Source organism: Silurus aristotelis (assembly GCF_946808225.1).
Source record: "Silurus aristotelis genome assembly, chromosome: 6".
In the NCBI taxonomy this organism is placed as follows: domain Eukaryota; kingdom Metazoa; phylum Chordata; class Actinopteri; order Siluriformes; family Siluridae; genus Silurus; species Silurus aristotelis.
Genome location: NC_139579.1, coordinates 3,233,575 through 3,246,451, shown reverse-complemented (window position 1 = coordinate 3,246,451; position 12,877 = coordinate 3,233,575). Strand labels below are relative to the sequence as shown.

Genomic DNA, 12,877 nt, shown 5'->3' with positions numbered 1-12,877 from the left:
TCTATGTTGTGTGGTGTAGCTCTATGTTGTGTGGTGTAGCTCTATGTTGTGTGATGTAGCTCTATGTTGTGTAATTTAGCTCTATGTTGTGTGGTGTAGCTCTATGTTGTGTGATGTAGATCTATGTTGTGTGATGTAGCTCTATGTTTTGTGATGTGGCTCTATGTTGTGTGATGTAGCTCTATGTCGTGTGATTTAAAGCTAGGTTGTGTGATGTAGCTCTATGTTGTGTGATGTAGCTCTATGTTGTGTGATGTAGCTCTATGTTATGTGATGTAGATCTATGTTGTGTGATGTAGCTCTATGTTGTGTAATGAAGCTCTATGTTGTGTGATGTAGCTCTATGTTGTGTGATTTAGCTCTATGTTGTGTGATGTAGCTATTTGTTGTATGATGTAGCTCTATGTTTTGTGATGTAGATCTATGTTGTGTGATTTAGATCTATGTTGTGTGATGTAGCTCTATGTTGTGTGATGTAGCTCTATGTTGTGTGATTTAGATCTATGTTGTGTGATGTAGCTCTATGTTGTGTGATGTAGCTCTATGTTGTATGATGTATATCTATGTTGTGTGATGTAGCTCTATGTTGTATGATGTAGCTCTATTTTGTGATGTAGCTGTATGTTGTGTGATGTAGCTCTATGTTGTGTGATGTGGCTCTATGTTGTGTGATGTAGCTCTATGTCGTGTGATTTAGAGCTAGGTTGTGTGATGTAGCTCTACGTTGTGATTTAGATCTATGTTGTGTGATGCAGCTCTATGCTGTGTGATGTAGCTCTATGTTGTTTTATGCACCACCAGGGTTCTGGAGAAATGTTGTCTCATTTCACTGTGTACTGCATCAGCTATATATGGTTGAAATGGCAATAAAAGCCTCTTCATTCACATTTTTTATGCTATATATTATCATTCTGAATTCTTCTGAAGGCCCTTTGAAGAAAATTTTACATCATATTAACAATTAGTTTGAAATAAATGACAACATTAAAACATTTTAATAAACTTTCGAAACATCTATGAAGTTATAAAACACTTGGAGGTGTGCTGTTTGAGAAAAGCAAGACATGATTAGTTGCTGTGATGCAGCCCATAATATAGTTAATAACGATGACATTAGAATGAGTGCATTCATATGAAGCTGTGAGGCTGGTGTGTTGGAACTTTAACTACCACCTTCTGACCAATCAGATTAAAGAATTTAACAATGCGGTGGTTTAACACATTGTAACGTTTCATGATAACTTTCTCTTCATAAAATGTCTCTTAATAAAATCAGATAAATTAAATACTTTTGTAACTAAATCATTAATAATTTAATACTTGATATGATTGTTTTAGAAAATGGCCACTTATCAGTCTATATAAATAAAATGCACAATATCACCATATATAAAAATACTTCTCCAGCCATATTAGGAACATGGAATTCTAAAGCAATGCTTTAAATAGGCAAGTATTAAAGGCACAATAAGTGCAAAAACATTAATAGTAATACCTGATATTGATCAATACTGCAGAGAGAATACAAAAATGTGCTCTACTTAAACGATATAAACACATCTGGTAACAAAAATATTCCTATGCATATAAAAAGTGTAGCCATTGGATTTTGTATTTAAGTAAGAGTTTTGATTAGAGCAGTCAGTTTTTCCCACTGAGAATATGTTTTCCTTGGCATACATCATGTTTTATTTCAGCCAATCGGGTGCTGTTTTCCTAAGGAGGAAGCACTAAAGTGAATCCCGAGCGACTTTTCTTGAAGTCAACCGTGGTTTGTCCAGGTCTCGTCTCCACTGTCACGGCCTTTACTTTTTTGCTCAGGTGGACTTGGATGTCAGAGGACACTTTAACTGTCAGAGGAGTGTTTCTCACCCTGTAATACACAAACACATACATCCACACTTCATTACTACTACTAATAATAATAATGATATCAAAAGATTATTCAATAGTTTCATGTACATGCTTGTTGAAAATCATCTTCCCAATATGTTCTCCCTTTGATCATTTCTGGAAATGGACTTCCAATACATTTTTGGAGTGTGACTGGGGATTTGTGATCATTTAGCTACCAAAACATGAATGAGATCAGAATGTGATGTGTGTGCCATTTGTAATTCACGGATATTTAATTTTGAAAATGTGTCTTTAAAAGAAAAATTCAAACCAGAAAAGTGTCCTTCATGACAACCTACTATAAAGAGCATACTTCAGATAAATACCACATTAACCTTAAAAATGGTTCAAATTACACTGTATCTTGAAATATAAGAATATTGAATTTCATTTAATTGATCTCATGCTTAAAACATCCACATCCATGATGAGTCTGTTTTGAGTCTGGTTCCTCTCAATGTTCCTTCCTCACACTATTTCTCTGTTCAGTTTTTTCCCTTGCCACTATTGCTACTGGCTTGGTCATTAAGGATTAAAGCACAGGGACTAATTAATTACACAAAAATTTTAAAGTCGCTTTGGGACAATGTCGATTGTTAAAAAGGGCAATACAAAATGAAGTTTAATTGAATTGAAAATTCTCAACAATGAAACGTACACAAATTCATCAGATTCGACATTTTTCAATTGTCAAAAGTGCACAAAGAATATTTAGTAAAATGTGACCCATTCTATATGTTAGATCTAAATCTTTATCATCTCAGAGAAAGATGAAAAATAAATGGAAATCAGATAAAATGAGAGGAAAAAAATTCTGTCTGATCAAAAAAGAAAGTGTGGTTTCTGCATGAGAAGTGAGACAGATATTAATGTTTTTCTTTCTCTTTCAACTGTAAGTTAAATGTTCCTTAATAAATATACAGAGAAAACTGCCTTCATTCTTTGTCTAGATTATCAGTACTGTGTTTTTCCCTGCTGTATTTTAAGACAGCTACACTATATGGACAAAAAAAATTGGGACACCTGAAAAATTGGGACACAAAAAAAATTGTGAAAATTCTTTTCCAAACTGGTACAAACAAAAACAATTGAAGGCACACAACTGTATAGGATGTCTTTGGTTATGAGAACATTACATTTTCCCTTCATTTGAACTAGGAGACCCAAACGTATTCCAGCATGACAATGCACCTGTGCACAAAGCCAGCTCCATAAAGATATAGTTAATTGGGTTAAAGTGACAGATAATGAGTGGACTGCAATAGAGCACTGACCTCAACCCTAATAATTACTCACCCTATTAGGTTGAATTGGAATGCTGATTCCACCCCAGGTCTCCTCACCTACATCAGTTTTATCATGCAAGAATGAGGACAGATAAAATTTTGCAGAAAAGATAGTGGGCAATGCGGTGCGCAGCTCTATTTGATGTCAACATTTTACACAATATGATTTCTTAAAGTTCAATTTCCTTTTTTTTTTGGTCATATTTGACAGTAAAATCTAGCAAGTCTCAAAAATAGAGCTAATATATCTGTAATTGCATTGCACCTGGGCCTTACTTTCGCCTACAAAAATATCCTGACGGCCATTTAGAGTTCACCCACGCACACACGAAATCTTTTTCTCTCTCTCTCTCTCACACACACACACACACACACACACACACACACACACACACACACACACACACACACACACACACACACACATCGTGAGTGTGACTAGAGCTTTGTGCATCTGAAAATCATCCTACTGCAGAAACACATTGTCTAAAAATGACTTCCTTATTCCTGCTTTCATGTTCCCTCCACCTATGAGTAGGTCTTCATCAGTTCTCTTTTCACTATGAGTATTACCACTCACTGAGTACTATCACCTTTTCAGAATGAGTCATTTGCAAGAATACTTTATGAAACAAGCTGGAATGAGTAGCGTTAGACAGCTGCCTCTTTTGATTAGAATAATTGTACTTTTATTTTCAGGTTAAGGTTTCTAAGAGAATATGTTTGGGTTGTTTTATCCAGATTTACCACATTAAGTTACGTTGAGTTACTAGTACGTAATAATATGTATGTGTGAGTTATGTATCTGTGAGTGCAAGTGTTTTTACATAGAGTAATGTTGGACTGAAAATGTCCCATTTGATGCAGGCAAAAATAATATGACATTTAGGCCAGAAAAGGCAAACTAGGACACTGGGTGTCAGTGCATGTCCCCATTTCCTAAAAGCACTTCATCATATGTGCTGGATACTGGGGAAAATGCTGCAGCTCTTTGGCTGGCCTTAGCAGTGTCCTTTAAAACACAAGCAGGTTTTTTTTTTTTTTTCAATAATTTAGGAGCATACAAAAAGGTAAAATGTACATTTGTTTTATTGCTATGCTTATACAGTACTTAAGTACCTAAATGCTGTAAGTATAGCTAATGTTTCTAAATCCCAACACCTATCTCTTCTACACCAGTCTAGTGTAATGTGCAGTCAGTGGCTGGTCAAACATAAAGAGAGCAAGCAAAGATTCTAGCCAGACAGAAATATATTTTTTTCCATTCTGCAGTTCTTTTGACCTGCTTTTCCTTATTTGCATTTATGAGATATGATGTTCATTAGCCTGTGAGAAGCTGCATGCAGCACGGGGAAGGACACAAGCAGAATTGGGACATAGTCATAACTTATCTTTTTGACCTTTCTCTATTACCTTGTCTTTTACAATTGATTCTCTTGTCTGACAGCATGGTGCCTCATTCCAAATAAGGGGGCAAGGTTTGGGTGACAGCAAAGCACCTTCAGTAAAATAATGTCATGCTCTGTTTTCTGCACTCAACTGTTCATCTATCAATCTGAAAAAGTCCCTCAGAGAGGGGCAGAACTTTAGCAGACATCATCTAGAAGCCCTGCTGTCACTACTAAGTCACCAATGTGCGTACTCATGCTTTTTATTCTCATATTAATCTGGGTAAGATGTTATAGTCTTAGTCATCAAATCTGCTTGCAGTACTATAAAAAATAAAAAACAAATAAAAAACTAAGTGATACCAGGGAGCCAGTATAAAGATATAAAAGATAAATGGATGGTGAAAACTGAAAAAAGCAATGTAGTAAAATACAAATACTCTATTGGAAATTGTTTTGAGGTCAAAGTATAGCCACTACCCATTTTGTTGTTAAGTCAGTTCAATTCATATTTTTGTATAGCACTTTTAACAATGGGCATTGTCTTAAAGCAGCTTTACACAGAAAACGTGATAATGAATGAATAAGATTGATCAAGAATAATCAAAATGGGTTGCTGATTTACTGGTAAAAACTGCCATTGGAATGCAACAATTTCTCTCTGTGAGAGGAAAGTCGACAGGAGAGCAGATGAGAGGAGAGAAAAGACATTTTTCTTTCCTGTCAAAAAGCTTCAGCATGCAGCATCAACATGCCCTGTTCAAATCCAGCATCCTGCTTTTCTTCTTAGTAAAAAAAAAACTTCCCAAAAATGATCTGACTGCTTAAACGGACAAGATATGAATTTACATCCTCTGACAGGAGAGCAAATGCGAGATGATGAAAGACGGAGTTATGCGAAAGAGCATAACAGACAGCAAGTGAGAGAAAAAGAGTGTGCGTGAATGACAAAATGAAGGAATAGGGCAAGAACTCATTATCAAATAATGAGGGGATGGCACAGCAGGAGAGGTGGAGAAAGAGTGCGGAGAGCAGGAAAGGAAAGGGCGATACTGAGTAACAGATGTCTGACTTGTCCTGGAAGTAATGCATGGATGAGATGAAAAAGGGAGAAAGGGGGAGAGAAAGTGAGAGGGAGTGAGATTGTGATGAATTTGAGGCGATTTCTGGCAGTGGACATCTACATGCCAGTTCGGAAGCAGGCAACCTGGAACTGCATATGTAGCCCCAAAAGAGCCTGACTGTCAGTTCTGGTATAGATCAAGATTTGCTCACAGATTTGGTCACAAATTTGGATTAGTTTATTTCTGTTGTGAACATCAAATGAGCCCACGATTATCCTTACAAAAAAAAAAAAACATCAAGTAATTCAGTTACAGTGTTGAGAGCTATGCCTCTCCAATATGCAAGTAATGATGTCTTCCCAAGTGATAACCTTTCCTAGTAATGCAGTCCACCATTCACTGAATTTCACTGCAACCAATAAAAATGCCAATCCTTATTAAAGCCCACAGCCCGTTTGTTACCAAATCTGCTAATTATCCCATAGTGTTAAGGTTTCCCATGGCTGCAAATCCACATCATCAAAATAACCTGGTCAGGATGAAAAATACTAGCTTTGTCTCCCAAATGTTAAATTTTTTTATTTCAATTTTAGAAATAAAATCTGCTGCTCCAAATATCAGGAGGTCTTCAGCAAAGCTAAGTTGCTGTCCTTTCTCACAGATCCTGTACATGTTCTACTGATTTGCTTTCGGACAATAAACTTCCAAGCTCATTCTCTGCTGAGAACAAAGCCATGGACGAGTACATAGTTGACACCCTGAAACAAATGCTTTTATCAGGCATTTCATACCCCAAGTTTCAGCATGCTAATTCTTTGTCCAGACAAAATATATATATATAGCTTTTGGCATATCTAAACGAGATATTTTGGCTAGATATTAAGATTATATTGTAATGCTATATGGTTTTGATTTAATGCAACATTTAGTGTGTTTTTAACAGATTTACTCAGAAAGTATCCCAGTTAAAAAAAAAAAACAAACATTTAAAATCCATGCTAAGATGATTGGGAAATCATTTGCTAAAAACATTACCCTCTGAATACAATCGAACAAGTGAAATAAGTTTTCCCAAATTAGTCCCAGAGGTCAGTATGTAAAAGGTTGGTTTATCTATCAAACCATTGAAACCAACTAATAAAAATCAGTCAGTGTTGTTTTCATGAATGATGCTGTTCTTTATATGTCAAGAAAGGAACCCCCTAAAGGACCTCAACATTCACAGGAGTCCAGAAGAACCCATTAAATACTGCTGAGAATCAGTAACAAACAGTCACACACTGCCTCCAACACTCATACACAGCACACCCCATCACTGGCCTAATTAACACTTCCTGAGCTGCCAAGCAACCACTGTCTGGGATGCAGAAACATCTGTGACCCCCTTAGGGAAGTAGTCTGTTTGAATCTCTATGTGAGTCTATATGTCTGGGAAGCAGGGATGAACCTCTAGGACAAAGTAACTCATCATCTGACATTTCCAATAATAAAAGAAAAAAAACATCGAAATGTCACATGTTTATAGACACGTGACAAATTAAAAATGACAAGATATAAAGATTAGACCTCCACAAAGTGCAGGAGGAGCTACAGCACACCTTGAAACCGATTCCACAGTCTTTGAAAGTTTACTAGAAGGATTTAAAGTAATGTGACACCAGTGATCAGATGAAGGTCATGCAACAAGCCCTGTTTTCTCTTGGAGCATTATATGTGTGTCCACACACACACACACACACACACACACACACACACACACACACACACACACACACACACACACACAGCATGTAGAGATGCAAAACACAATCTAATCCCCAGGGGATGATGTCAGGCATTGAAACAAAAGCGCTGATTATTCTGATCACCCTGGCTGCACATACCAACAACACAAACAACACACACAAAAACGCATACACACACAAACACACACATAAACAGAGTTGCCCATAGTGCAGCACATATCACATGAGCTCCCTAAGGTTCAACAGTTTACAATAAGTGAAGATCTTCCCAGAAATGATAAATTATCCTCTTTTTTTTTTTACATGATGCTGATGTTTACTCTCACACACACACACACACACACACACACACACACACACACACACACACACACATGCGCACACACACACGCGCACACACAAGAACTGATAACAGCAATGTCTTTGTGCCATAGTGTAAACAAATAACGGGATGTAAGCAGGGATGCAATCATCAGTTCAAACAAACAAAAACAGTTACTATGCAAAAAATATCATCGTTCCTTTAAATCATCGATTGCTGACCTCCATATCTTCTCAGGATTGAGTTCACGTGTTAAATTGTCTCTTGTTTTTATGTTACATCTTATGAATTTGACAAATGAGATACACCATAACCTTAGAGACATGAACTATACAAAGGTAAGAAAATCTACTTAGGGTCCTGCGCAACCCAACACTTAATATGAGTAACTTTCCCTGAACAAATACTGACATTTTTTCAATAAGTTACTAGTTGTACATGTCACTACTGTTCTAGGTAGGTACACCCAAATAATATCTGCTCAGTGAATGTCTTATGGTGGTCTCATTTCTGTAATAGTGTACCTAAGGCTAAAGACTATGTACATAGCACCAAATAGGCTACAGTTGGTAACTCTACACTGCAAAATAACCTATAACTATAACTATAACTATGTGAATCTTATAGAGTTTCTAAGAGATTCAGACACAATAAGTATATTCCTTATGAATGAAATTATTAGTGTTATTATTAATATGTATAGGTTCTTGTTTTTAGGCCAGTTTCTGATGTTTGGGTTCTCCAAATGTGCCTGGTTCAGTGAATCTCTGGGACATTACAGCATGTGAGAAGAGCTGTTTTGACATTCCTGCGATTTTAATCTGCTTTATTTAAATGTTGCTCTTTGCCCTATCTGTTTATTTTTGTTTTACAATAATTTCTGAATTAATTGAAAATGGTGGCTCAGTTGGTAAGATATTGAATGTCTATTCTAAAGGTTATACGTTCAAATCCCAGTACAAACAAACTACCATTGCAGCAAGGTTCTTAACCCTCAACTGCATAGGAAATATTTCTAAGTTGCTCTAGAGTGAGATAATAATGTCTGTCAAATATACATCGGAAATTGATACGTTTGGATATGAAACTTGACCATACCATACATTTCTTGATATCTAATCACAATCCAGTACAGTCTTCTATGCTTTATACAGTATTTCTTAGATTAGTAATACTAGTTTATTAATTTAATCTTGTTTTTTTGTTAACATTAAATCTAATGATAAAAGATTGTAAGACTGCACATAATCCTTTCTGTAACCAGGTCTTTGAATTAGAAAGCGTGGGCTATGAAAAGTGCATCACACGCATATGGTGCATCACAGACCCTCACACCAACAACTAACACGTCATGATGATACATTCGTTATCATAAGGCTTTTACTCTTCTGAAACATCTGATACAATCTCCTTGACTTTTTAACAGATTTTGAGCTGTTTTTCACCCATTGCTCATAATTAATCAGTGCCAAAAGAAAGTAGGAGAGGAAAGAAGATGAGACATTTCCAGTGTAACTGTATAAGATGTAAATTTGAGGTTGCATAGCAACATGTATTATATGTCTACAAAAATACATCTTCTTTGAGAAGGCACAATGGATGGGGTGCATCCCCAGTCGATCACAAGTCACCATACACAAACCCCCACACAAAGTTAGGAGCAAATTTTGAAAAGCTTGGCAGGCAAAATCCATCTAAGTTTTTATGAGGTAGGAGAAAACGAGGGAACCTACATAGACATGAGGGTCATAACCACTGAGGAAGATGGGAAAATTGAAAGCATCATCCTAAAGAGACTCATTAGGTTAAAAATGTTCTCAACAAGTGTCAGATAATGCAAAGAACGATGAAGTGTGGAGCAAAAGAATTCAAGTGAGATATTTTTTTTAATGTGTAAACATGAAACCTATACACAATGACCAAAGAACAAAATAACTAGTGCACAAACAAGACAAAATAAACCTGAGCAAAGACAAAACCGGCAGCATGAGATAAAACAATACTGGGTAGACGAAGGAAAGACAAAGTGCTAATGAATGTGAAATGTGAATCAGGTGCAAAAACAAGTATGTGAGTTGGTGTAGTGACTTGTGTGAAACGTAGTCTTTGAAACATGGCATAATCCTTACAACAGGCATCTAGGTGCAATAATTACCCTTTATAGGCTATGACCTGCGATTGCACAACATCTACAAGCATATCTACCAGTCAAATAATACCATTCTTAGACCATTTGTGACCCCAAAGAGGTTTCAAATGTTGAACATCTGAATCAGGAATTGATGAAGATTAATATGTTGAACAGTTAATATATACTTCTCCTGCCCCAATTGAGTTTGACTAATGTACACTCTAATTCTATTAGAATTTCCATTCGAAGTGTACATTCGAAGTGCAGGACTTGTTGAGCTATAAATGTCAATTTCAATTATTTTAAAGGTTTATGTCAAAATGATAGAATCTTTTAACACTGTGGTCATGATGTGTCTGAAATCTTGCCTGTGCTAATGGCACATGGCAGCTGTTGTACACGGTGTGTTTTTACGACTGATAAAGAAGTTAATTCCATTACATTCCTCCTAGTAAATTATCATTATCTGAAACTCGAAAACTGCAAAACTTGAACCCAATCACAACACACACACACACACACACACACACACACACACACACACACACACACACACACACACACAGCTGTCTCAGCAGATGGCCAGAATGTGACTCTCACCCAAAACACACAGACTTATTTTGATTAGGATCTCTCTGTGTGTCCCAGGTGAAAAGTCTAGCGTATGGTCAGAGAGGGGATGCAATAAAAAAGTAGAACAAACATGACAATGGTGAAGAAAAACAGTGAAGCAGGTGGTAAGGTAACTCACTTGAGGGCTGGTTAGCTAGCATAGCTGAAATCTTGAGAAGAGAAGAGAAGAGAAGAGAAGAGAAAAGAAGAGAAGAGAAGAGAAGAGAAGAGAAGAGAAGAGAAGAGAAGAGAAAAGAAGAGAAGAGAAGAGACGCTTTTATAGCCATTTTTTTGGGTCAATGTTGATTAGCAAGCTAATCCTAATGCTAAATCATTTGTGCAACTTGACCCAAAAAAATGGCTATAAAAGCGTCTCTTCTCTTCTCTTCTTTTCTCTTCTCTTCTCTAAATTAGTTCGTAAATTAGTTAACTGTCCATTTTGATTCCTTAAATAATAATAAAAAGAATAATTGTCTTTTTGTTTAGCTTTCGCTAGTTGACTTTCAAATATGCAGCTTCACTACACATGTAGGTTAGCATGTTTACTGATGCTAGTTTCACTCATGCCCACTTTAATTTATATATTCTGGGGGTTTTCCAGGTGAAAAGATAAGGACAAACATATTGTTAGCAAAGCTGATTTTGAACACACTCTCTCAAACACACACACACACACACACACACACACACACACACACACACACACACAGAAATCTGTATGAAAATAATGCTGACTAGTGAAATGACTCCTGTGCCTCCTGACTCAGGGGGTTTGAGAAGACAAGGCCATGTGTGTGTGTGTGTGTGTGTGTGTGTGTGAGTGTGCACTCGCTGGCAGGAGGTCAGATAACAATACACACACAATTCACCTTCCTCCACACTTCCACAGTCCCCATCTCCTTTTGATGATGCCGTATAGGGGTCGTGACCCCTGCCGCTTGCCCGCAGATGGTGGCACAATAGATTGTGAATAAACGTTAAGGAACAGCGATTAAACACACATATTATATCCGACATAACCCACAGCTGTTACATATACACACACACACACACACACACACACACACACACACACACACACACACACACACTCCGGATGCCTGAAGAAATAATATATATCACTCCATTAGGATCGGCTGTGAAAGAATGTTTAAAGCCAAGGAATGCTGCTATACGTGACACTAAGACACACATGTCTGAAATTATTACAGCGATACACACACACACACACACACACACACACACACACACACACACACACACACACACATACCCACACAAATCTCAGCAAAACAATATATACTGAATGCGCATATTTGCATGTTATTTGAAGCTACTAAATGTCTTCACAAACAGAGGACTATATGAGGCAATGTAGGTGCAGGTAATGAAATCAAAACACATTTTTTTACCACCTGAGCTGTTCATTGGGGTTAATGGTGAACCATGTGTTTAAGTCTCAGCTGTGTGTTGAATTCTGAGGTAGGTGTGTGTGGGTGTGCATGAAGCAGCATGACGATGTCCTGCATATAAACAGTATGTTAGCGGATGTAAAATTATCAGTATTAATGCAAATGTTGCTTCCTGATGAATCACTACAGACACTACAGCACAGTTACGTCAACTCAGTGATGTGTTTGTAGTGTCTTGCTAAATTTACATTCGATTTCGTAGATTTGATCTAATCAAATGTTTGATATTTAGAGTAAGCTGCATTAGACTATTTAGAGTTTCTGCAATATCAAGCAGAGACAGGCAGGACAACTCATCAAAATGTCCCAAATTTGTGAGTCAACTCAGCTGTGAACTGGGTCAAGTGATGGGACTCATTTACCGAACAGAATTGATATCGCATCCTCAAATGTGCATTTTGAATTCACGTGTATACTGTTGATCTGCAGAAATATCCAGAGGAATAGTTGGACTGCAGGTTGTAAGAAATTTTAGTTTTTTTTGAGAAAAAGTTTGTCTGTATATCAGTAATGAAGAAAAATACAGATGTAGATCATTCAGTATGAAGGTTGCCAGTTGAAGTCCCATAAGAACCACTTGTGCACAACTGTTTCTTTTTGTTTTCACACATGATACATTTCTTATAATCATTCAAAAACTGTGAAATTCAGTCCCACCGGAATGTCAAACAATTGTAGCATCAATGCCCCAGTGGAAATACTGCACTTTAAATGTGTTGCCATTTCAAACTAAAATCATTGACAGACATCAGAAGATCAGATTCAACTGTGTGGGTAAAAAAAAAGATATGACATATATATATATATATATATATATATATATATATATATATATATATATATATATATATATATATATATATATATATATATATATATATATATATATGCTATAAGAATGACATCCATGCTGAGGTGTAGCTGAGCTCTGACCATGCTGAATAAACTCACCGTGTGAAAT

At 36.6% G+C, this 12,877-nt stretch overlaps 1 protein-coding gene across 1 annotated transcript in view; it reads right to left on the bottom strand.

Moving 5' to 3' along the window:
- Positions 1–965: 965 nt before the first annotated feature.
- myo1g (myosin IG) overlaps positions 966–12,877 on the bottom strand; it is a 41,888-nt gene continuing 29,976 nt past the window's right edge. Inside the window, exons 21-22 of the mRNA XM_083545368.1 lie at positions 12,868–12,877; positions 966–1,873 (exon numbers count right to left, since the gene is read on the bottom strand). The exon at positions 12,868–12,877 is cut by the window's right edge and continues 148 nt beyond it. Of these exons, the coding sequence (XP_083401494.1) occupies positions 1,717–1,873; positions 12,868–12,877 (167 nt within the window). The 3' untranslated portion in view covers positions 966–1,716. The remainder of the gene's footprint in view (positions 1,874–12,867) is intronic.